The 26,763-nt window shown below is 44.7% G+C and overlaps 1 protein-coding gene across 1 annotated transcript in view; it reads left to right on the top strand.

The window, feature by feature from the left end:
• Window positions 1–26,763, top strand: part of itga9 (integrin, alpha 9) — a 70,586-nt gene that overhangs the window by 3,977 nt on the left and 39,846 nt on the right. Inside the window, exons 3-16 of the mRNA XM_049026066.1 lie at window positions 604–731; window positions 9,504–9,607; window positions 11,802–11,925; window positions 12,526–12,593; window positions 14,040–14,169; window positions 14,816–14,901; window positions 17,524–17,586; window positions 18,073–18,210; window positions 18,727–18,832; window positions 19,377–19,471; window positions 19,853–19,943; window positions 20,477–20,522; window positions 21,058–21,212; window positions 22,781–22,941. Coding sequence (XP_048882023.1) covers window positions 604–731; window positions 9,504–9,607; window positions 11,802–11,925; window positions 12,526–12,593; window positions 14,040–14,169; window positions 14,816–14,901; window positions 17,524–17,586; window positions 18,073–18,210; window positions 18,727–18,832; window positions 19,377–19,471; window positions 19,853–19,943; window positions 20,477–20,522; window positions 21,058–21,212; window positions 22,781–22,941 — 1,495 coding nt within the window. The remainder of the gene's footprint in view (window positions 1–603; window positions 732–9,503; window positions 9,608–11,801; window positions 11,926–12,525; window positions 12,594–14,039; window positions 14,170–14,815; window positions 14,902–17,523; window positions 17,587–18,072; window positions 18,211–18,726; window positions 18,833–19,376; window positions 19,472–19,852; window positions 19,944–20,476; window positions 20,523–21,057; window positions 21,213–22,780; window positions 22,942–26,763) is intronic.

Below are 26,763 nucleotides of genomic sequence, written 5' to 3'. Positions count from 1 at the left end.
ACCATTGTTTATGGGGGCTCAGTGTACAGTATACTCAGCGTACCATTGTTTATGGGGGCTCAGTATATAGTATACTCAGTGTACCATTGTTTATGAGGGTTCAGTGTACAGTATAATCAGTGTACCATTGTTTATGTGGGCTCAGTGTACAGTATATTCAAAAATTGATTATTTGAACTCATACTGGATACTGAACGTATAGATTCAGGGAAACAGTTATAGTTCTTGTATTCAGCTGCTTTTGGTGCTCTTTAAGGGTTAGCTGGCACTGACAGAAGGTTGAAGAGTCAATTATGTGCTTCTCTTTCATGAGAGTAATGTTGCCACTGAATGAACCATGCTCCAACCTAATCGCCAGGACTGCCAGAACACAAAGGTCTGGTGTGGAACAGCTCAGTAAGAAAGAGGAAGTAACAGTAATTTGCAGAAAATGTTGCTGTTGGCTCTGAATTGATAGTTGGGCACTTTCAGGTAAATAGGAAGATACAAAATAGTGGAAGAGGCAGCAATAATGAGGTTGCCTGCGGATTTCAGCAGAAGGGGAGATGGACCGTAACGTTCTTGGAGGGCGTCACTGATTCTGCATCCCATCCACTTCTGCAGGGTGCTGGTGGGCGCCCCCAAGGCTAACTCAACCTACAGTACCTCTGTACGGACCCCGGGAGCCGTCTACAAATGCCGAATACACAGCAACCCCGACCGCCGCTGTACAGAGATGGACCTGGGCAGAGGTGGGTGAGGTGCAGGGTGGGGTTTGGGCTGAACGTGACGGGGCCTGGTCTACATGCAAGGAGGCCACACAGGCTTTTTAAAACAACCAGCCTGAAAATCTGCATTCTATGTATTTACACGTTTTTAATTGTACTTTAACACATTGGGCCTGGGCTGCATTGTATATGCACAAAATTAATGTCCAAATAGTCAGCTTTATATATACATTCTGACAAACAGATAGTAAGAAAAATGTTGCTTACATTTTAAGTATTGCTATAGTTTTTGGGTCCTCTGACCCAAAGAGATAGAATGTATGACAGACTTTTGGCATGTTTTATTACTTTTAAAACATTCGCTCTTACATAGTGATGCACGATCTTACAAACGTGCATTCACACACACCCATGAAAGAATACATCTGTCACGTCTAAACTGGATTGGATCTGCAATGAAACTCTGAGTATCTGTGTATTTATAGACATTATCTTAGAAATGAAAAGCGGCTGCATTAGGAATGAGTGTATGTGAACCATTGCTTGGATCTCACATGTCAATGGATTGCATTTTACATTTCACGTACTGTTGCCAAGTGAAACTGTCTACCAGTCACACAATCTAATTATATAAAAAATAGTGCTTTACAGTTTTCTAACATGGGATTCAGATTTGCAGTAACACAATGGTACACCCTTGTGCAAAAAAATCCATATAGTAATTTTGTTATAAATGTATAATGTTTTTTGCTAATATTTTACAAGGAACGGTGCCAGAGAGCAGTCATCCTCCATTCCTTGCAACATAATGCAGCCTTTTATAAGGTTCGAGGATAAAGGCAAAGAGAAGCTGATGTTTATATGACTTTAGTGCACGTCCCTGCTAACTGTGTTATCAGCACAGCAGACACTGTTAAACGTCATTAATACAGCCCTCAGGTTTTCCATTACTAGAGCTGCAGTAGATCGCTGCCAAAGCTCACTTATCCCAATAGCTGGCCTATATTAGAGTAGATTGAAAGGACTCTGTCATACCAAGAGTTAAAGCAAAGGCTGTGATATGTTTATAGAGTTTGTTAAGTAAAGTGATGGCTTGATTGTTTTGTTAGTATGTCTTCTTAGATGAGTTAATCAGAATAAGAATGATCTTTAGACAAAGAAGCCTTGATACTAAAGGATAATCCCAGTGAGCATTATATACAGAGTCATATAAACCCAAAAAATTTGGGTAAATGTTTTATTAGACAATACAGTGATGGAGAGGATGGTCTTACCCAATGTCTGCTCTGGAGAGGGGATCCTGAGGTGAAACTCCACCAAGTCACATGTGCAGCAGCCTGTATGTGGCCTGGGCTGTGTTAAGGGTCTGGAGCATCAATGGCTTGAGGTCTGTAGCTGCTGCTGGTACCTTAGTTAGAGGAGAAGGGAAATGAAAGTCCGTAACTTTTTTGGATGGCTATCATTGTCAGAATTCACAATTACTTTTGCTTCTGTAATTTTTTAAATAGTAAATTTCACTGGATAAGTGATTAGAAGATGGATGGATGGATGGAAGTTTTATAGCTTGGAATGCATACAGAGACAAGGGGTTTTTGTTTCAACAATAAATAAAATGACACAATGATCCTACACAGATTCATGGAAGTGAATCTGGAATCAGCATTTTCCTTATATAATTAGATCAGATAACTAGTAGACAATTTTACTTGATGACTGCAGGTAAAAGGTTAAGTGAAGCCACTATGAATAACAATCCATTGAAGATATTTAACACTCTATATAAAAGAAATAATTATGATGTCAGTAAAACTGATAAATTAAACTAAGTCAGTCTTTGTGGTGTTTTTCTCTGTTCCGCTACCAAAATAATCCCAGAAGTAATGTCTGCGAGATGTCCGGACAAAAGTTCCAAAGAGTTTTTGAAGGAATCGCAGTGCGCACAGCATGTTCACTCTCACAAAATCACTCCAGCGAGTCGCCCTCCTCTTTGAGACTCATTTACTCCTTTGACATGCCAGGCAGTGCAGCTCCCTGAGTGCCTGTGCCCTTATCCATCAGTAGATACCGTCCCGTGCCAGACTAAATTCCCCTCTAAAACCCTGTCATTTGTTGACTCCACAGATGGTGAGAGCATCAAGTTTCACCGATCAAAAGAAAACAGGATCTAACATAAGCATGGTCCAGTTCAGATAAACACTGAATACTTCCTGTGGCAGGGGCTAGAGAACAGGCAGACCTTGATGTTTCCACAAGGGTGGTAAATGCTGGAAAGGCCATGAGGGACTTCTTTGTGAGGCTTTTATTAAACTTATTAAATATGCTTTAATATGAAATAATGACACATTATTGCGCGTTCTGAGGAAATTGTGTTTTCACCCACCCCATCTTACTGTCCATGAGACACGCATAGAGGTGTGGGCTATTTTTGGGGTCACAGCACATGGTTGACCAGCCCCTCTGGAGCAAATGGGGGAAGGGCCTTGCTCAAGGTCGTAAGGTGGCATCACTCAACTGGTCACAGGAGTTGAACTGGCAACCTTCTGAGCATGGGCACAGGGTCCTACCCCACAGTCACACATGGCCTTGACTCAGTCAGCCCAGATTTAAACCCAAGACCTTCAACACACTTGCACGCACCTCCAAATCCTTGAGCCACCCAGATCTCGGTTTCTAAAAAATAGATAGCATACCTCATACTTGGATAAACATTCACAAATACCACACGCACCTTGCTACCTACTGAGGACCTGCTCTACCCAGATACATTTCCAAGTTGCCTTGGTAAATTCTATGTTATCTATTCTACACTGTGTGTGACTCCTTGTAGGGGTGTATGTATCTCTGACTGTGTCTGCTAGTGCATGTGCCATTGCATATAATCTGGTGTACATGCATACATCTACATGTATAGTTGTGGATGAGCGTGTGTGTTTATATGTCAGTATAAAAGTCCACAGTGGGTCCACGGAATGGTTCAGTTATTTATTTTACATTTGGTAATATCCTTTGACATATGCAGTTTCTCCCTCTGGGTTCGTGAGCTCCGCCCCCCCACGTGCCAGTCGTCAGCGAAACCCTGAAAAACACACGAGCTGAGTTCACAAGCACCACACGAATGCTGACCATCTCATTCTCAATGCTTTTCCATGGGGACATACTTGGCTGTCGGCCACATCCTACATGTTTGACCACTAGCCATCTGACATATTCTCAAAAGGCAAACTAGCCATGCAGATGAGCTTGCCAAGTCTCCGGGGGGAGCTGCCTGATTCCCACCTCTCAGCTGAGGAAGTCCTTCCTGAGCGGAACTGATTATTTGTGTGAATGGAAGAAATTAAGCATTTTTGCTGATCCAGGACGACTTAGACCAAAATGGACCTCAGAGAATATAAAAGAACCATTTTAGTTGGAGCCTGTTCATGGTTCTTTTGTGGGATGATCAAGAAATGTGAAAAACACGCTGATGAGAATAAGTGTACAGTAAGCGTGGGCAGGACAGAGACATTAGCCGTTAGTGGAAATTGACTGCTGCAGTTAATTACCATTTAGACAAGAAAAGAGGAGTTCTCAGCCCTCTGCTATTCACACTAGTCACCCATGATTGCTCAGCAAAGTTCAGCTCCAACCACATCATCAAATTTGCTGGACGATCTTCCTCTTTGTCTGACCACAAGTGTGCTCTCCTCCACTTAGCTGTACCTACTCTTTCTCCTCGGGCCCCAAGATGGAGGCTCAACACTTCTTTGCTTCAAAACTCTAAATATATAGCCTATCTGACTCCTAGACTTGAAGAATTTATTTCAATTAATACAGGCTCAACTGATGACCCAGTCTACTGCTGGATGGCAATAAAGGGCTTTCTCCGCGATGCCACGGTTGCTTTTGCCAGTGGCCTGGCTCGCGAACGTCACCGGAAGATCTGTGATCTCGAAAGGCGGCTAGCTCACTTAGAGAGTGCTCGTCCTGTAGTGGTTGATCCGGATCATGAGACCCTCATTTTAAACACCAGGGCGGAGCTAAATGTCCTTCTGTCACACCGCGCTGAGTTTATGGTTCATCGCACTAGGTCACGATATTATGTCTCAGGTGCTAGGCCCAGTAAGTTGTTGGCTCTCAGGCTCCGGCAATGTGACTCTTTCTCCTCAATTTCTTCTGTTAGAACCAAGGACGGAGCTCTCACCACTGACCCACAGGAAATTAACAGTAGCTTTTTTCAATTTTACTCAGATCTATTCTCCTCTCCCACTGTCTTTCCACCCTCTGACCCTGATTCGTTTCTTGACTCTGTACCACTTCCTTGTCTCTCAGGCCCAGAAGCCTCTATGCTCGAGGCTCCCCTTTCAATGCCAGAACTTAAAGAGGCTCTGGACTCCATGAGCCCTGGGAAGTCTCCAGGGCCCGATGGCCTCCCTCCGGAACTCCTTTCTGCCTTCTGGAAGCAGCTCTCTACTCCGCTCTTCCACATGCTGAATTCTGCCATTTCTGCCTCCCATCTCCATCCTTCTCTTAATCAGTCCTTGATGACTTTGTTGCTCAAACAAGGTAAGGACCCTACAGATTGCTCCAGCTATCGCCCGTTGTCCCTTATGAATTCAGACATCAAACTGCTTGCCAAGGTGCTTGCCCGTCGACTGCAGGCGGTGATTTCCAAATTGATTCACCCAGACCAAACTGGTTTTATTAAATCCCGTCACGCGGCCGACAACATCCGTCGCCTCCTCCATGTACTTCACACTGCTCCTTCCTTTCCCTTCCCTGCCGCCCTTCTCTCTTTAGACGCAGAGAAGGCTTTCGATAGGATGAATTGGTCTTTTTTGTGGAGGGTCCTGCATAGAATGGGTTTTGGCTCTTATTTTACCAACCTAGTCCAGACCCTTTACTCCTCCCCCTCTTCTGTCCTTTTGACTAATGCCAACATTTCTCCTCCTTTTCGGCTTCTTCAGGGGGCCAGGCAGGGCTGTCCCCTCTCCCCCCTACTCTTTAATCTGTCGTTGGAGCCTCTGGCTGCCGCTCTCCGTCACTCAGATGTTATTTCCCCTATCCTAGTGAAAGGTGTCCCTCAGACAGTTTCTTTATATGCTGATGATCTGCTTCTTTACCTCGGCAATGCTCCTGTGGATCTCCCTCATGTCCTTAACCTGTTTCAGTCATACGAATCCCTGTCAGGCTATAGGATTAACTGGGCAAAATCCTCTCTCCTTCCGTTGAATCCTGCCTGCCGCTCCTCTTCACTTCCTCCTTCTATTCCTCAGGCAGGGTCTTTCAGATACCTGGGGTTGGACATTTACCCATCAGTTGCAGAGCTCACAGCTGCTGGCTTCCGCCGCACTCTCGAGGGCATTAAAGCCTCGATCTCCTCGTGGTCTTCTCTTCCCCTCTCATTTCGGGCTAGGCTGGCTGTTATTAAGATGAACGTGCTCCCTAGAATTAATTTTATGAGTTCCATGCTTCCCCTCTCCCCTCCACCTGGGTACTGGGCTTCGGTTAAGTCTACTATTTCTACTTTTCTTTGGGATGGCAAGAGACCCTCCGTCAGACACTCTACCCTAATCCGTGACCGGTTGGATGGAGGCGTCTCTCTACCGGACTTCGAAATTTACCACCTTGCTTTTACTCTAAGGCCAGTTTGGAGCTGGATCAGTCCTCCCCAGCATCCCCCTGCCTGGCTTCCTATCGAAGCAGAATATGTTCTCCCCCATCGTCTAGCCTCGCTTCCTTTCCTCCCTGTTAAATTCAAATCCATCTCTGCCTCAGTCGGTCCGATTATCTGTCAGGCCCTTCGCACATGGAGAAGGGTTGAGAAATTGTTGGGCCCCTTCCCAAAATGGCACCCCAGTGTTCCGTTGCTCCATAATCCTGTCCTGAACATTGGAGGCCGCCCCATCTCTTCCTCGCCCTGGTCTCAGTCAGGTATCTCCACCCTGGGTGATATTTTTGATAGCTCGGGTCTCAAATTGTTCCAATCTCTTAAGGTCACATTTAATCTTCCCTCTTCTTCATATTTTTTCTACCTCCAGCTGAGGTCCATGCTTAGGGCCTGTAATATCTCCTTTTCCTCACCTCTTCCGTTTCACCCGCTGTGCAGATTTGCTCTGTCCCTGTCTCCTGTTTCTAGGCCCGTGTCCAGTCTCTATTCCCTCCTCCGCAAATCCTCTCATAAACCTCTCCCCATAATTTCTGTCTGGCAGGGGGAGCTCTCTCCCACCCCCGTCTTATCTTGGAGTGTTATTTTTCATAATATTAAAAATTGTTCTAAAAATCCCAATCACCAGCAAACACAATTTAAGTTTGTTCACAGATTATACCCCACTCCCAGGAAACGCCATCTCATGGGCTTAGAGCCTGACCCCTTGTGTCATCTTTGTCCCCTCCAGGTCCCTGGTACCTTTCTCCATATGTTCTGGGACTGTCCTCCAGTGGCTGCTCTTTGGGATTATGTGGCCAGATCTCTCTCTTCAGTTCTTTCCTCTCTCATCCCCCTGTCTCCCATGGTCCTTCTTCTCCTGGACTTCTCTTCTCTCTCTCTCTCTCGCTTCCAGCAGAGGCTTCTGATGTCTGCCTCCTTAGCGGCCAAGTTGTTATTAGCCTCTCGTTGGAAGTCTCCTGATCGTGCCATTCCTTCTGTCTGGAAGTCCACCTTTCTTGATCTGCTTCTGCTGGAACTCTCTGCAGCCCGGATTAACAACTCGTCTGGTTCTACAATCCAGAGCTGGGTCCATGACGTGCAGCTGGTCAAAGATTGGTTGCAGGTCATGTCCTGAGGCCATATTCCTTGTTTTTTGTTTTGATTTTACTTTCCTAATTCTAACATTTTTCAGTGGTATAAGTGTGTTATTTCTTTTATCCTCAATTTTTATCTGTGCTCTCCGTGGCTGAGTGTGCCGGTGACCTTTATTGGTTTTTTGTTTCTTTATATTTGAACTGCTGTCTCAGGGTGTATTGGGGGTGGGGTGGGGGTGGAGTATGTTCTGTTTTGTTCCATTTTGTTCTTTGTTATAAAAATCTCAAATAAAAATTTGGTCACAAAAAAAAAAAAAAAATTTGCTGGACGACACGACAGTGGTGGGCCTGATTGGAGAAAGCGGCAAGACTTGCTGCCAGCCATAAGTGCAATAATCTCTCTCACTGTCGATAAGACAAAAGAGGTGATAATTGACTCCAGGAAAACAAACACTGTCCATCCACCTCTCACCACTGACAGCACCGCTGTAGAGAGCATCAAAAGCACCAGTTTCCTGGGTGTCCACATCATGGACAGCCTTACTTGGTCCCTAAATACAGGCTCCCTTGCTCAAGAGATTGCAGTAGCGTCTACACTTTTTAAAGAAACCAAAGAGAGCGAGCCCCCCCCCCCTTCCGATCTATAGGGGAACTATTGAAAGCCTACTGTCCAGCTGCATCTTTGTGTGGTACAGGAACTGCAAGGTCTCACACTGCAACACACTGCAGCGGATAGTGAGAAAATCTCTGGGGTGTCTCTACCTCCCCGGAGACACATTTAGCACCAACTGCCGCCTGAGGTAGCAGCATCGTGGAGGGCCACTTTCACCCACTACATGGACTTTTTTCCTCTCTTGCTGTCTGGCAAAAAATCTTGGTCTAGACTTTTACTCTCTGGACCTGAATTACCCACGTTTCTTATGTTCTTCACTCCATCCTTTTTCACCTGGACATTGGAAGGGGGGACTGCTGTTTATTGACTACAGCACCACCTTCAACACCATAGCCCCCCCTAGGCTGGTCACCAAGCTTGAAGACCTGGGACTGAGCTCGCCCCACTGGTACTGGGTTCTCAGCTTCCTGACTGGTAGACCACAGGATGTGAAGGTCGATAGCTGAACACATAACTGATGTTTGCAGTTGGCATGGTGGTGGTAGGTGTGATTTCTAGCGAGAATGAGACAGCATGTCTGGATGAGGTGGAACCTTGAATCTTGAATTTTGAATCTTTAACGGGTTATGAACCACAAGCTAATGTGAGGACTTGATCAGCAATTACAGGAAATTCTTGGTTGAAGTCAATGAAGCTGATGGAATTGCGGTCGCAGCATCTTCAATTTGGAACATGGACTGAAACAAATTAATACGTTTCTTCACACGGTTTGCTCATTCATGGTAGCACCGTGCCAGAATTGCGCATGTGAGTCCATTAACAAAAGCAAATATAATATATTATATTGGCAAATATATTAGCAGTACTAAATGTGAATAACATAATTCCAGTAACCCATGTTTAAATTGATGTTTAGAAATGGATTTTTTAATATATTGAAATTCCCACGTTGAACAATTGTGATTTGTAATGGAATTGATTTCCCCCCCACTCCTAAGAGTTACCATTTCCAGGTGTTAAGTACTGTATGTAATTGCATGTGCTATACTTTCAAATGACTGGCAGAGCAGTAGGCTTGTTTACACCAGAATCACCACAAACACGTGATTAATGCGTTGTGCTACGATGTTACGACAGCTATGACATCACTGGTCAATAAGAAATTTTCAACTCCATTACAGTCATATGGGGTGGCCGCCATATATGTGGTCTATCATCGACCAAAATGTGGACTGTGATGTGGTACTACAGATAATTATAAAGACTGACACGTTTTTTCACACCATTGTAGCGAAGACCATTAAAGAGAGACCTCTGGAGAAACAGTTTGGCTACAAAGTTAGGCTGCAGTTCCTGTCCAGGTGTTCAGTTCTTACCCCCTGAGATGCGAGCGCCTGAACACTTTGGAAATAAAATCCGGAATGCTATTCTGTGAAAGCTAATGCTCATTCCTTGATCCATAGGGAACAAAAGGGAAGCCTGTGGGAAGACTTGCCAGGAGGACCGGGATGATGAGTGGATGGGAATTAGCTTGGCCCGGCAGGACAAACCCAATGGAAGAGTGCTGGTGAGCTACAGCCCCCTACCCCAGTGAATATGTCTGTATTGATGTGTAAGGACCTCTTCCACCGCACAGCCCTTCTTGGGGCGTCAGAATGTGACTGTTGGAATGGCACCCTACCTTTGGTCTTTCCACGTACACACAGAATAATGGATGTGAATGTCAATACAAACTAGCATTTTTACAGTGAGAGCGACAAGTCTGGGGGGACCCCTTGTTATTTTTCGGGGAGCCTTTCATGGTCTGTTTTAGGTTCAGCTGAGCGTTACACTAGTGTAAAAACTGTGGACCCACCTAGCATTTCTGGCATTGCACTTTAAAAATTATTACACGAATATTGGCGGTGATGTTTATAAATAAGCAATGTTACAAAAATCATACATTGGACAATTAAATAAGTAACTGGAGCAGTTACTCTTGAATACTTGAATAAAGTTCTTCAGTCTCTAAAACTTGGAAGTGTTTCCACAATATTGGTCACAAGTGTACATTCCAGTCTGTTTGCCACCTGATTTTAAACAATAAACCTTTTCACTCCGCTTTTGGTCTTTATTTGTTAGCCGTTAGGTTGCTGGACTGTGGCTTATGACATGATTAGGGGTCTGTGCTAACTCTTCTGATTGCTGGTGGAGAGCAGACAGCTATGTTCCCATGTGGTTTGCAGGAAGTGAGCTTGGAGCCCTAGAGCAGTGGCTGGGTCCAGCACCTCTTCCTTGATGGCTGCACCTCTAGCCAAGACATTAAGTTTGTCTCGTTGTTCAGTTCAGCTAATTGCACAGACCATGCTCAGTCAGATTATAATCATGAATTCCCCCCATTTGTGTGTTGTGTGACCAGTCTGGCAGAAATACCAGGTTTTTAGGTTTCCTTTTTAACTTGCTAGTGATGAGCTACCCAGAGGTTGGAGCAGATCCTGGATCAGCCAATATCCTCTTTGTGCTGCATCTGGCACCCTGTTATTTGGACACCCTGTGGACTCCGCCTCTTCAATCTTAGCATTTGACGCACAGACCAGGGGAAATTATACACTCTTTTTATCCTTGGCCAGATGGGTCTACAGGATTCCTGGAGGAAAGATGAGGAACCTGGTCCATGATGCTTATAGTCAAGCCAGAAGTAACCCACGTCTCATCTATGCATGATTATTCATACAGAGTTTGTCATTGGCTTCATGACAGTGCTGTAGAACGATCAGTTGGTGTTGTGCTGTTGTTGAGAAAACATTAGCAAAATGTTCTCTGTTGTCTGTTAATTCTACTAATTGCTTTCTGGCCAATATGTGATCTGCCTTGTTGCCACAATTCCCCCCTTATCTGGTTCTTGGTTGAGCCGTGTGGCGATGTGTTGGATTTGTATCTTTTCCTTGTCATTCTGTATCATTCGGCAAACATTTGAGTGAGGATTGTCTCTAGTTGAGGGGATGTGAGCCAGCTGGATCTTACCTCTGCGTTGTTTCCATACCACAGCTCATTCAGTCTGGGGACTCAGTCTGCGACTATAGAAAAGAGCAGTTTTGCTTCGGGCAGTTTTGGAAAGGCTCTCATGCAGATTCTCTTACTAAAAGAGTAGCAGACCTCATTTCTTTGTCAGTCACAAGACAGATCTGCTAGAAGTGAATAGTATTCTGAAGGATGATGGTCTGTGTGGGGCGGCATGGTGGTACAGAGGTTAACACTGTTGCCTCACACCTCTGGGATCTGGGTTCACGTTTCTGCCAGGCTTCCATGTCAGTGGAGTTTGTATGTTCTCTCTGTGTCATCATGGGGTTTCCTCTAGCTGCTCTGTTTCCCCCCCACATTCCAAAAACACACTGAAACTGATTGGAGTTGTCAGATTGTCCATAGGTGTGAATGGAGTGTGACTGTGCCCTGCGATGGGTTGGTGCCTCATCCTGGATTGTTCCCTGCCTTTGCGTCCATAGGCTCTGGGTCCCCTGCAACCCTGAATAGGACAAGAAGTTACAGGAAATGGATGGATTATCTGTATGTTGTACATATTGGTTTTATTCCTGAGGATTTTGAGAACTTTGTTCTTTGAATGCTATCCTTCCAGTGTCCACCTGAGTACCCACTTTTCATGTGCCTGTGTTGGGGTGTTTTGTATGGATGTTTGTGAGTTTATGGCCAGTGTGTGTCTCTGTGGAAGCCGTGTGGATGTGTGCTTATGAAAGACGCTTTTACCCTCCCTTCTTTCCCTACAGGCCTGTGCGCACCGTTGGAAGAATGTCTTCTATGAGTCCGAGCATATCATGCCCCACGGCTATTGCTCAGTTATCCCTCCCACACTTCAGGGCAGCACACGCTCACTCATCCCCTGCTACGAGGGTAGGTACCTTCACTGACTTAGTACTTATCCGCTGCTGTAAGGATAAGTAATCCCATTAATCTAGTACTCATCTCCTTAATACTGAAAGACTTAAGGATGCACAAATAACTTAGTTACTCATTTACTACCCAAGAATAAATTATACTAATATAGTTCCTGGATGAAATATATGAACCATCATGGTTGTTTAATGATGAACATGTGATCAGTATGTAACTAGCACTTAGTTCCTGGTTAATTAATGCATTACATAAGAACGTACCTTTACATTCTCTGTGTCCCCTCAAGTAAAGTGTTACTCGAGTACCTTTTGCTAGTGGCTGAAAAGTGGTTTGCAGCTTCGCTGATAAATATATTGTGTGAAGTGATGAATCTGGGAAAACGTCAGTATTTATCTGGCCCCTTGTGTTGCTGTGGAATACCCCCCGCCAGCCTCGTGCTCTATGAGGGAACGTTCTTTACGATGGGACCCTATGTCAGCCATCTTCCGGGTCCTTCTGCTCACGAGAGATGGATGCTTAAGCTATTCCCAGCCGTAGTAGAGTGGCAGTGGCCTTTATCCTGGAGACAGTGTGGGATTGTGGGGTTTTTCCCCACAGACTATAAGAAGACATACGGGGAGGAGCACGGATCGTGTCAGGCTGGGATTGCTGGTGTCTTTACAGAGGTCAGTAGCCTCTCATTCTGCACAAACAAACACTCTTGAGTCTGACATTATGATCCTGAATGACATAAATACAGATCCGGTTGAATACTCAGTGGCCAGGTGCACATGCTTGTTAATGCAAACAGACTGCTTCCTCCAAACAACCAATGATGTGGCTGCAACCGAATATATACAGCACACAGTGTCAAGAGGCTTGCTTACTGCCTGGCTAAGCGTTTGTGACCTAACAGCTGAGATGTGTGATCTAACAGATTTTGAATGGGGTGTGTTTGAAACAGCTACTCTCCTGGGATCGTCTCATACTACTGTGTGCAAAGTTTACTGAGAAAGGTGCAGTACATGAAAAACAACCAATCAGTGGTAATTCTGTGGTTGAAAACACCTTGTAAATGAGAGGGGTCAGAGGAGAATGGCCTGACTTGTTAATGCTAACAGGAAGGTTGCTAGTGCGAGTATAACAGTTCAGTACAATAGTGCTGCTTCTTTGAAAACTCACTTATGTTGTCTTGGAGTTTTAGTAGAAACAAAAAGGGGATCCTACCTGGTGCTTGCTAGGTGGACCTAATAAAGTAGATACTCAGTGTTTGTATATGCAAATATAGTTTATATCAAGAATATTTCAAGCTGGATAAAGATTCCCCATGACCTTGGCTAGAAAAAGAGGGTGGAATTTGGATGGATGGATGGAAAAAAGATCCATTAAAACAGTATGTTTTACTGAAATAGAGACTACAGCCTCAGTGTAACATGGAAACTGGGAGTCAAAGCTGTCTCACTGGTCTCATGTTGAGAGGATCCAAATGCATACTTAATGGAGCAGTGTTATAATGACAGTGTAAATATCTTGGAGATGTAACCCTGTATGGCTGCAGCAGGATGGAAGTCTGTCTGCAAACACATTATAGACGAATACTACTCATGCTCAGAGATCAAAGGTAACCCTAAGAGCCGCCTCTAATTCCTGTGGTATAATTGTTAGATAGTGCTGGGTGGTTTGTGGCCGCCAGCTAACCAGAGCTGAACCAGAGCTGAACCAAAACCCCATGTTTTCCTTCCATCACGTCGTTGCATGAGAAGCCAGTGATTTAAGTTTCGCAAAGCCGCTCCTGGCTTGGAGAGTAGTTCAGACAGTCTGCTTCGGTCCCTGTAGCCTGCCATGTGCTCCACTCGTGTTCCAGTGCTGAGATATTTCATTGGCTGAACGACGGTGTTGAAGATACCCAGAAGCACACAGGGCATGGCTGCCTCTCACACATGTCAGGTTTCAATGACCTCCCTGTTCTGAACACCCCAGGATGCTTTTTATGAATGTATGGCGTTTATGAACCTTTTAGTTGGTAAACAATGAATCTACAAAAGAAGTATGAACAGTGAATTTGAAATTGTGATTGATTAAATGAAAACGGCATTAATATAGCTTAATAACATTTTGTGGTTGTGTTTCAGGAGTTGCTAGTGATGGGCGCTCCGGGGTCGTACTACTGGACTGGAACAGTAAAGGCACTCAACTTGACTTCAGATTCGTACTACTCTATCAGTAAAGGCGCGGCCAGCTCTGAGCGATACAGCTACCTCGGTAAGACCCCCTCCGATCGGTGGGTTTTCGTAAATTCATTGATAATGTAAATTGAGGGAAAGCTGCTTTTATTCCCTCCCAATTTCTTTGTGAAGTTCAGCCTTCTGAAAATGTCTTCTGTTACGTGGAATGCAGACCCAGACAATGGTAGAGACCACTGATTTTGGCATAGGAGGGTCACAGCATAAATAAAAAGGCCGCACAAAAGCCTGTAATTCATTACTGCATTGATTCCAGACCAATTTCAATTTTACTCCAAAAAGAATTTAACTTTGTGCCAATTTTATTGAAACAGTGAATAATGAGTACAGGTTATTGACAGGCACTGGAATCCATTTCTGATTTCACATTTTCTGTGGTTAGTTAGTTTGGTGTTGTCCTTTCTCCTCACCCTGGGCCCCGCCCGCCATACTTGCTCCGTACTCCCCCCAGGGAGACTGGAGCAGGCACACCCCTGGATGGAAAAACAGCTACCCCATTTCCCATTTCATTTCTTTTTCCACTCGAGTTTTTACTGCAGCCCCAGTCACCGACTGGCTATGTTTGAAGGATAAGGGGTCACTTCCTGTTGGTGATTTTGAGGGGAACCATAGCCCTATTAGGGCAGAAATATAGTCCTTCCTTTTCTTCTCCACCCCTCTCCTAGGATACGCTGTCACAGCTGGACACTTCTCCTCGGCTACGGCTACTGATGTCGTTGCTGGGGCCCCTAGGGACGGAAACCAGGGAAAGGTGGGTGTGGCATTCTGCTCATGTGATGATGTCACTCTACAAACTGTGGGCTTTAAACATCCAGACGCAACTCTGTACAATATTGTCTACTGATTTCAATGGCACTGTACAGACAAAGTGACACTTTTTTTGTAGCCCATGAAAGGGGCCACACACAAATACCAACCACACTCCCATCGCATATATTGGAGAAATTGATGCTGACACTGAACTGTAAGGTACCTGCATGATCATTACTTACAGAGAACAGGGAAACACGTGAGTAACCGGCGCAGATTGGGGCACACCCAGGTAAACACACTTACATAAACCGAGGACACAGCCCAAGTAGTTAGGAAACAGTCAGGGCTGTGTGCGTGGCTCAGAGCGTGCCGGACAGGCTAATAGGTGCTGCTATGCGGAGCCATTTGACCGGCGCTGCGATATTACACATACAAAAACCCCTCGGAAGTGCAAAGCATGTGATGTTTACTTTTGCCTTCAGCCAGACAGGAACTGTTTTGAAACTTGGCATCCCCATCAGGACGGACAATTGATTGTTCTGTTATTCATTTATTGTTTTGTATTATTTGGGTAGAATATTGTGATTGCACTTCTTTTCTTAAAATTCACACTGTGGTGGGTTTGGGGGGCAGTGACAATGACATTCCAGACTGATGGGCCATTGACAGTGTGCAAGCTATCACAGGTGTGGTGACACCTGTCTCATCATATTCGTTGTGAAGGCGACGGAAAAAAATAGTGTCACTCCAGAGTTCTAGCACTTTAGTAATCAAACCACATGAAATGTCTGATACCCCTTTCACACCAAGCCCTTGCTGGAACCGGTGCTGGTGTCAGTGTGTGCATGTTGCTGTGGGAGGGGCACCGTTTTGGAAGTGAAGACAAAAATGGAGGACCTTGTGAGATGCGATGAATTGGAGAGTACTGCAAATGCTTACAATATTTTTAGCTTTATTCATTACGGTTCCTGAGTTTAATATAGTTCATTCAAAATTGTGTCCCGCGATTCATCTGTCATCGGTGCTACTGACAACTTGTTCCTGCACTTTAGCAGTCGAACACGAACTACCATTTGTGTGTTCCAGTTAGAAAGTGGGCTGTAATTGGTGATGTATTCATGGATGAATTATGAGTCGTATTTGCAGAGATGCAACTCCAGGCATGTATGCATTCACCTTTAAAAGCGATATGCGTGGCACGGTTGTTGTAACAATGCAAATGCACATTTATATATTATATGTATTTGCACTGCTATGACAAGTAATTACCTTGTATTTTAACATTTATACCGCAAATCAAGAAATGTGTAAATCTTTCATGTGGAATTTAAAAATGTAAGGTGTGATGCTCCTGTTCATCCTCATTCTCTTCACCTGTGTTAAAACAAGGGGCCAGAAAAATGAGTTCTGGTCCGGATATCGGCCTCGCACCGCAGTTATCTTTGGTGTGAATGCAACACACTGGCTCTGCTGTGAAATGGCTATGAATGTCCCATTCACCTATGTGTAGCTCCGTAGCTCAAAAGTCTTGCCTAGAAATCCGTATAATGTGAATTTCTTTGATTAGTCAGCACCTCAAAAAATTGGTTTTTGAAAAGTGTATTTTTTTCGGACAAAGTTTTTTTATTGGCATTTTCAACAGAGAGAAAGAAAAGAATGAAAAAAGAACAAAACAGAGGAAGACATTTGAAACCCTCGACCCGTGCCCAAGCCTTAGGGCTCCGCCCCAGTATCCAGGCTGTCGGACCACTGCAAGCCATTAACATGCATTGAAGAAAAATTAAATAATAATAATAAAAAGTGTATGTTTTTTAAAGTTGATTTTAACAAAAGATAGAATAATGACATTCTAAATGGTCTCCGATTATTGGTGCTGAATTTCTGCGGAATAAAAGCATTTGTAGCACTCTGGGATAAATGTTTTTTGAGTAGATGAAATATTTTAAAATTTCAATGCATGTCAGACTACCTCAAAAGTGATTGAATGGCCTCAGACTCCAGAGGGTTAAACATCAGCATCCAGATGTCAGTACAGAGGGTTCACACATATTGGCACCTTCTCCAGGTGCAGTACACTCCCTAGCCAGCAGTATTTGGACTTATTCAGCTTGTTCATCTCGTCCTGACTCCAGTGGTATTAATTTGCAATTGGTCAGTGCTTTGTTTGTATAATAACCCCTACTCTTCTGGGAAGGCTTTGCATTAAGTGCTGGAACATTGCTGGTGGGATTTGGTACCACTCAGGCTGGGTGTTGATGATGGGTGATTAGGGCCCTATTGGTGGGTTTGAGGTGCTGTCCACTTTCCGGCTGATCTTGATCCCAGATGTTTCCACTTCACGCTCCATCCAGTCGCAGTTGACCAGGGCAGCTCTAGCAGGGCTGGTGTCCTGTGAAGATGCCAGGTGTGAGACTCAGTAATCTCTCCTGTATGGCTGCCCATTTTGCTACCTATGTTAATTGTTGGAGACCACGTGCTTCATTGCTGAAGAATGTGTGCTTAATTATACACCTGTGTCAACAATGGCTGTGGCTTAATAAACCAATTCCTGGTTAAATACTTTTAGCTATAAAATGCCTCATGGTTCTGGTATTAAATCCTCTCTTTTTCATAATTTCAGGTTTACATTTTCAAAATAGAAGGGTTATCTCTGGTGAAGATTTTTCAAGCTTCAGGGAAAATGGTAGGTACTAGATGTGTTGCACTGAAATTGCGCTTAGTCCTATTTAACCATGCAGCTAAACTGGACTTACCCTGGTCACAAAACAATTATGAACCATTTAATTGACCAAAAGTCATGTCCTTCTCTTTCTGTTGATTTTTTACATTACATTTATTTATCAGATGCTTTTATCGAGCTTGACATGGAATACCTCTAGTTCAGGAATTACTTCATTTTTATGAAATTTTTAAAAATTTGATAAATTCTAGCTATTGCTTTCAGCTTAGATTGAATTCAGTCCTGATTCTTACCGGCAGGGGTGTACCATTTAACTAATTATAACCTGTAATTGTAACAATGGTACCAATACATGGTAAATATCTGCTTTACGTATCTAGCAGATAGCAAGGGGTCCCTGATTGGGCATGGAGTTGGGTGGGGGGGGAGGGGGGGTATGTCCGGAGTGTAACTGACTGAATGCTTTGTTGTGACTTGACTTGGTTGCAGATGGGCTCTTACTTTGGCTCCTCATTGTGTGCAGTTGACCTGAACCAGGACGGCCTGTCGGACCTGCTGGTGGGGGCACCGATGCACAGTGAGGTCAGGGACGAGGGCCAGGTGGCCGTCTACCTGAACAGGGGCAACGTGAGTCTATTCTGCTGCTGTCACCTCCTCATACTGTACAGTTAGTGCCGTCTCCTCATGATACCTGCTTACGCCCCAGACTCAGCCACCCCTCCATCCATCCATCCATCTCAAATCCGTAATACAGTGGTCCCTCCTATCCACAGGTGACACATTCACATTGACTACTGCAGTTAGCCAAACTGCTTTTCAAATAAAGGTTATTCTGAAGTTTTATTCTAATTCTCAGGAGATGATGGAACAATGGAAACCATGCCTTTTGTATTTCAAAGGACGAAGGAACAATGGAAAAACACACTACTACACATTGTATAATTTTTTTTTCAGACCACTGTAAACTGCAGATAACTGAAATTGCATTTACTGAAACTGCGGATACGGGGACTCCTGTCCTTCCATTAGACTGTATAGTTTGAGGTTCCAGTGATATGGAGGAAACATCCCAGGAAACGCCAGGCACAAGGCTATGCTCAAGGGAAGCCTTGTCTTAACATATCCTCACCTCTGTGTTGTCAGGGGTACATGGAGGAGACCGGGGTCCTAACAGGGGACAGAGCTTACAACGGCCACTTTGGAGAGTGCATCTCCATGCTGGGTGACATCGATGATGATGGTTATGAAGGTAATGCTTTTATGCAAACCCTTAATACGCAAAATTATGCGTTGATCTGGTAAAGCAGTATTCACAACCAACAATTAGATTTTACATTGATGAGTACCTTGCCTGTCGTCTTGATGACTGATTATAGCTCAATAGGAGGTTGCACCTACCATGTAGTACTTAGTGTCTTCAGGCAGCTGTTGCCTCGGATTTTAAGGAATCAAACACAGGAATTTCGAATGGGACTCGACTCTTGAGATTTTTAAATGAATGATAATTCATTTCCCCAGCTTAGGAGATGTGACTTGTCCAGCCCATTTCCCGGAACCATTAGCCTTGTAAGTGTGGGGTTACCCTTGTTTTGTATTTTTAGGCCGCCCTAGGGACTGGTAATAGTGCTGTTGGACTATCTTTAGGGCTGGTGATGGTGGCGTTGGTCTGTTTCAGGCTGGTGATGGTGGCGTCGGTCTGTGTTTCAGGCTGGTGATGGTGGGGCTTCAGGGGTCATGTTGGTAGTGTGGGACAGGTTTTATGAGCCTTTCTTAACTACTCTTTTACTCACTAGACGTGGCAGTTGGAGCTCCCAAGCAGGATGACTACACTGGAGTAGTATACATTTACCATGGTGACAAAAATGGGATTGTCAGCACTTACTCCATGGTAACCTACCCTCCTGTCTTCCACACTACACTACTACATCGTAAATAATTTGAAAGTCATAACCATAAATACCATAGAGATTATTTGTTCAAATCATGATCAGTTTATTCAATGAAACATCATATGTTATACTACTTTATGCTCCTGTACACTACACTCTGTGCTCTTTCACTCCTTCTCCCTGTGCAGTCCTTGGCTCCTGTTCTCTGCTCTTTTGACTTCTGTTCCCTGTACTTTTTCACTGTTATTCTCTGTGCTCTTTTCCTGATATTATTTGTCTTCCTCTCCTGTTCTCTGTGCTATTCATTTCTGTTTTTTCCTGCTGCTGTTTCATTCTCGGCTGTGTTGTCTTTCACTGCCATTCTCTGTGCTGTCTTCTAGAAACTGACCGGTCGCAGCATCCACCCTTCCCTACGCATGTTTGGTCAGGCAATCTCTGGTGGTGTGGACATGGACCAGAACGGTTACCCAGGTGGGGGGGGTCTTCAGTGGGCTTTGGGGCCACGCTGTCTTATTCTCATTCCCATGGCCATATCGATCACAGCAGAATTTTAGACAGACTCCCAGTCTCCCAGTGGTCTTAGTGACCTTCTCACGGAGGTCAGCCTTCAAGGATTAAAGATGTTACAGGAGACATGTGAGAAAAACCTCTTTTATGGATCTCTAACATGGAAGGTGCAATTCTGATTAAAAATTTGAAATACCTGTATTTAGCGTAAAAAATCACCTTATCTTTGCTAAGACATTGTGCTCACACATAATGAGTGAGATTTAGAGGTTAACTTTGGATAAAAGGAGCCCAATGTCAGAAGACTGGAGACAACACTTCTATCTCAAGATTTCAGACATGGTGAGATGTCTGTAGAAAGCGGCTTGATACACGCCTCTGGCATTTTGTTTACTACATTCCACATGACGGTACGGCTTGAAGCAGAACAGTTAGTTGTGCTGACGTTGTTGGACTGTCGCCTCTGAGCTCACTGGCTTGTGCTTTCTGTGTTGCAGATGTGACTGTTGGAGCCTTCATGTCTGACAGTGTGGTGTTACTCAGGTGAATGGGGACCCGTCTGTCGTCGGCTTACACACCGTGCATGTTGCTGCACACAGTCACGCTGACAACCTCAATACCTTCATGTGGGGACCATAGGCACACTTTCGGCACATTGTGTCATACTGTAGATAATGAGTGACGTTTTGAGGAAAAGGAATATTCTAGTCAAACAATTCCTGTGTTGTGATCTGGCTAAATGATTCCAGGAAGTTTAAGTAAGGATTTGCACATAGTCTTGTTCAGAGCTCATACTGAAAACCCATCTGAGAGTGGAGTGTCAATTTTAGTTTGTGCATGGATTAAATATGCTCTGTCACTGTCCTGTCACGGTTTGTGTGCCCCAGTAAAAGCTCCTGGTCCTTGGGGCGGAGTGGTTTAATCACCAGAACCTGATAGTCACATCATCATTTCTAACTGCTCAAGTTTTTTAACTTCAGTGCTGCAGGAGTTTAAAATACAGTGTGATTCCATTCTGTTAGACAACGTCAGGGAGACTGTAGTGGGTCTGGCTGCAACACACTGTCGCCTCCTGCAGGTCGAGGCCTGTTATTACTGTGGATGTGTCCATACTTCTGCCCCCATCCATCAACATCACAGCACCGTCGTGCCATGATGGCCCTCAGCACCTGAATTGCCTGAACGTCACCCTGTGCCTGAGTTTCCGAGGGCTGCAGGTACCAGGCCACATTGGTGAGTGTATCTATAAGTGTCCGTCAGTGTTTCATGGCTTCTTTTTATGTATCTGTGTTTATATGTGTGCAAGTGGATCTGTTTCTGCTTTCTGTGTTTCTCCTTCATGCCTTTTCCATACTTCAGTCTGTGGCATGTGACGGAAGGCGTGTAATGCCCACGTATGTGCTGTCAGGGGCGTGTGCAGTAACAGGCGGCACGGAACAGGGCGTGTTATGTGAAAGGAAAGTGTGAATAAGGGCTCTCTGTCTGCTGCAGCCTGGGTTTGGCTCTGCCTCTGGAAAGAAAGCACCTAATGCTGAGAGACCTGCCCTTCCTCCAGCGGGGGGGGGGGGGGGGCTGCCGAGGTCGTAGTTACCTTCCACAGACAGGGTCCTTCTGGTGAATGCAGCCCCATCCTGTATTATACACTGTTGTTGACCTTAGTGAGATTGTTTGCCGAATGTAAATGCTGGTTCAAGGAATGAAGTAACATGGCCCTGTGGGTGGAGCAAAAGCCAGCCAGCCGCAGGGGCTCCAGCACTGTCACTGAGATCAGGTGCATGCTATTGAAGCGTGGCACTGGACATGAGCAATGATGCTGCATCAGCACAGACACTACAACACACATATACAGTCTATTGGAATGATTCACAGTTACAAACTGTGCTGCAGAGTCACAGCAACTTGCTGCATTTTAGAATGATTCCAAGTGATGTATCATAACAGACTGTAAGGTCTTATTGTGTAGCAAAATTATAAATTGTGTTACGGTACAAGTCAAAGTTACAAACTAACAGAATCACAGTGATTTACTGTGTAACAGAATCACTAACAGTGATAATCACTGAGGGATACACAGTGTCACAATCCCAGTGATGCGCTGTGTAACAAAGGCTTTCAGTGACTGTGTAACCTAATAATTCCCAGTCACACGCAGAATGATACACACATTGGTAAATTCATTGTCCAAACTTGGACAAAAGCCAAGTTCCACATCTCCTCGAGAGCGAGGGCTCAACCTCTGTCAGCTGTAAATTTGCAGTGGGGGCTTTGCAGTGGAGGGTTGGGGTTAGAAAGCCCCAGCCACACTTCATCTCCTGATGGAGCTCTCATCCTTTGCATGGAGCACCTCAGCCTTGTCTCCCAGCTCTGTACCTCTTTCCTTGTTACTCTGAGACCATTTTAGAAGATGGCTTGTTTCCTGAAAAGAAGCACTCACAATATTTGGGGCTGTCCAACTCTGGGTATTAATATTTAGTTTAGTCATGTTATTTTATGAGGGGGAGGTTGGCAAAAAGAAAGTGAAAATGACCTTTCACCTTTAAAATCCCCCCAGGCTTAATTTCTATCTGACTTGTGATGCCCTGGGGAACTGGGAGTCACATTCCATGAGTGCCTGACTCCCATGAAGAAGGCCTCCCTTCAGTGAGGAGACATGGGCCTGCATTGTACGGGCTTACGAGCCGCTTTGTATTTCCATATGTCCAGGGAGTGTTCCTCTTTGGAAACCAGTTCCATTCCTTTTGCCTAAACACCTCCCAGAGGAACCTGCACTGCTGATCTTCTCTCTGTCCCACATGATGCAGAGTTGCTGTACAACTTGACAGCTGATGTGGAGAAGCGGAGGAGAAGTCAGCCCACGAGAGTGTTATTTGCACTTAACGGGGAGCTGATTGGAGCTGTGAGTGAGAAGATCCACCTGAGCATCAAGCAGCCGGTGTGTCAGCCCTACGTGGCCTACGTCAAGGTGGGTCCCTCCTGCCCTCTGTAGTGGCCCAGCCATTCTCAGCGGATGCTTCTTTTATTGTGTTCTACTGTTCCGCTGAAGTAATCCTGTGCAAAGCCCGTGAAGGATCCATAAAACATTAAGAGAGTCTGAGTTTTCTGTTGATGTTTATCCCAGAAAAACAGCAGCTCTGAGCAGGCTTTTTCAGTTACATGATATTTGCTGATTCACTTATTATATGTGCTTTAATATGTCGTTCATGCAAAGACATGGAAAAGGGCATGTGAGACAGGTCCCATCACAAAGACGTTTTCATCTCAGACCCCGCTGGTTCCTGGATTAGAGCCGTATGCCTGGGGTTAGGAGTATTAGAATCCTGCATTTTCATGTGTAACTTACTGATCCCTATCTAGGTTCTATAACAGAGTTAGTATTTGCCACTGTGTTCGAAAGAGGGAGTCTCACATAACCCAATCGGCACTTTGGGGACCTCAGACCACCCATTTTGACTCGCTGTTAGCCCACAGTTAGTGGGATAGAGCTCCCTGCTTTCTGCTTTGCTTGTCTGTGGGACACAGCTTGTGGTGCCTTCACCTCAGGCTTAAAAGATGAGTTTCCAGTATGCTGACACACTCATAGTTTAGTGCTGTTGCAGAACTCGGCTTCAGTAAAATGTTTAAATCTTTTGCATTTGGGTTTTTTTAGTGAACATAAAGTTTCGTTTAACAGGGTTATTTCCACCGATCATTAACAAGCGTCTTTGTCATGCTGTACTTGTTGTGTCTGTGTACATCCAAGTTCCTGTGCAGCGTCTGCTGTCGTCGTTCATAATCGCTCTTGTCTGTGTCATATTCCACAGACATGTTCTGTGATTGTTTTTTGAGTCATCTACCTCTCACCCTGACCTTGCCTGAACATTGTCGGATTTTCTAGCTGCCTAGTTTGAGGTCCTGCTCAGCAAGCCCAGACCCAATCATTAGCCAGTCGACCTTTAAATTAGATATTTGTGGCGTCGCATGTCTGGGTGGAAAATTGTAGAGGGGGCATCATGAGTGGTGTGGCCTTTCAGCAGCTTAGACAGGCTGCAGGCCCACACCGCGATGTTCTGTGATCTATCATAGGACAAGGAGTTACAAGGATGCCCCAACATCCGGACCCTGGAGCTGAGGGTCCCATTTCAGGCATGGTGACTAAGCCAGCTTCTAAATCACAAGTGCCAGGAATATTCTAATATTCAAGATTGAAAATTCAGAATGGTTTTCTCTCATCCTGGGAACATGGGGGCAGCATGTTAGGGAAAGAAATCAGGTACTGAAGTTCCGTGAACAAAAGTTTAGTTTAAAACAAATATTCACTTGTAAGAAAAAAAAGTACAGAATTATTACAAGAACACTATTTTGTTATTTGTAAAACTCTGCACCAAAGTAATGTAAATTCACAATGAGTGGATTGTGCGTTTAAACCCTGGTCGGCGAGTTACTGGTGCATTATGGGAATGACTGAGAACAGAGGCCAAAGGGCCAGATTCAGGCGTTAGGGCTTGACTGCTCTCTCTCCATCTGTATGTGTGGAGTTGAGCCTGCAGGCAGGGTAACAGGAAACAGCTGTGCTCCCAACTACCACCTCCCCACCACACACACACACACAGATGCAGAACCGTGAACCATGAGTTCATTTTATCAGATATATCTCTCTAATGGCAAAGGTTAATGCACGTCTCACATTTTTAGAAACTATAACATATTCATAATAATGCAATTTATGTATAGAGCCTTAGAACTTTATTGATCATTATCCTTGGATTATGTGTCTCCAGAGGAAGCCAATGAAACTCCCCGCTTATAAGTAGAAACCAAAGCCACAGCCCTATCAGTGTGAGCCCACAGGGCTTCCCATCCCTCCACCGTGCGCCTTCTCCATTTTCGCTGTCTGAGCGCCAGCGATCCCTGGTAAACTTTTTAAAGAAATGTAGCATTTGTCCTCGCAGTAGTGTGCCCGTGCTTTGGTAATTTTATCCATGTTAGGACAAATGCTTTCGCCTGAGTACATTTACACATACCAGAGCATGGGGACTGAGTATTTATGCATTATGGGTCGCCTCTTATTTCATATACATTATGAAGTGCCTGTATTCCTAGCACATTTTTAATTCATAATGGAATATTTCTTGGGCAGTCATGTGGAATGTACCATGATCACTACGGACAGGCACTTCCTCTCCAGGGAAATGAAAACCTCTTTTCTGATTGGCTGCCCTGGGCTACAGGTCTGGTAATTGATGACTGACAGCAAACAGGCAATTTCCTTGTATTACATATAGTGAAGGTGATTCCAGGATAAAGTTCTCCTTTGTGTGAGAGTCTAAGCCCGGTGTGATCATGAGGCACCCTCTGGAAGCTGATCCAGTCCTGCTAACCCCCAGCAGCTGGCCGGTATCACAGGGGATTTGAAACTGAGGCCAGTCCCATGCTGGTCTTCCTGTTTACTCTTAAGGGACACTGACTTTTATTCCTATTATAAACACAGGTTGTTTTTCTTTTTTAATCGTCTTCATTTTGCAAATGAACAGTTATCCTTGTGTTTTCTTGTTGTATTTAGGAATTTAGTAATGAAACTCCCTTAAAGTAGTGAAATGCTACTGGATGAGAAGTCAGAGAGCTGCCAGCTTGAGTCTGTAAACACAGAAATACTATCTGCACTGATATATACAGGGATTTATGGGGATAACTGGCCCCAGTAGTCTTTGTGAAGCACTGATGGTGGCCTTAGTAAAATGTTACAATGCCAAGGCAACAAAGCTAAGAACATTTAACATTATGACTTCATTTATAGGAGAATAGCACATATATTTGGAGCTTCAAATGAGCTTAGACAACTCGGCACTGTTTAAGATATGAAAAGCTCTGCGTTGTACTGAATCGTTAGTGATACGGGGTTGGGGGACATGGCTGTACTGGATGGAGCGTCAGTGATGTGGAATTGGGGGACATGGCTGTACTGGATGGAGCATCAGTTATACGGGGTTGGGGGACATGGCTGCACTGGATGGAGCATCAGTGATATGGGGTTGGGGGACATGGCTGCACTGGATGGAGCGTCAGTGATACGGGGTTGGGGGACATGGCTGTACTGGATGGAGCGTCAGTGATACGGGGTTGGGGGACATGGCTGTCCTGGATGGAGCATCAGTTATACGGGGTTGGGGGACATGGCTGCACTGGATGGAGCATCAGTGATATGGGGTTGGGGGACATGGCTGCACTGGATGGAGCGTCAGTGATATGGGGTTGGGGGACATGGCTGCACTGGATGGAGCGTCAGTGATATGGGGTTGGGGGATGTTAGAGAAATATGTACTTTTTTTATTGTCATTTTGCTGGATACCATTTCTTAAAAATAACACCCTGCAGCAGCTTGATCTTAATTTAGCAATAACACGTCTTAAGAACTGTCGCTTGAATATTTCCACCCCATACATGGTGATAAACAATGTTGAATGTTATTTGCATATCCTGTTTGTGTACCTCAATAAAAGATACTGCGAGGGGAGTTCCTCTTTCGAAATTGGCTGTGTCAGGCTGAGAGGCTGACACCTCGAAGTCAGGACCAGACTTCCCTTGCAGCAAGTAAAAAGTCATTACAGCTGGCCGTGTTGTTCTGTGTTCAGTGACTGGTTGGTTTCCAGCGTATCTTTAGAAGAAGATAACCCTAACAGGGGACATGGCTGTACTGGATGGAGCGTCAGTGATACGGGGTTGGGGGACATGGCTGTACTGGATGGAGCGTCAGTGATATGAGGTTGGGGGACATGGCTGTACTGGATGGAGCGTCAGTGATACGGGG

This window comes from Brienomyrus brachyistius, chromosome 9, assembly GCF_023856365.1.
Source record: "Brienomyrus brachyistius isolate T26 chromosome 9, BBRACH_0.4, whole genome shotgun sequence".
Lineage (NCBI taxonomy): Eukaryota > Metazoa > Chordata > Actinopteri > Osteoglossiformes > Mormyridae > Brienomyrus > Brienomyrus brachyistius.
This window is presented reverse-complemented; position numbering and strand designations above follow the sequence as displayed.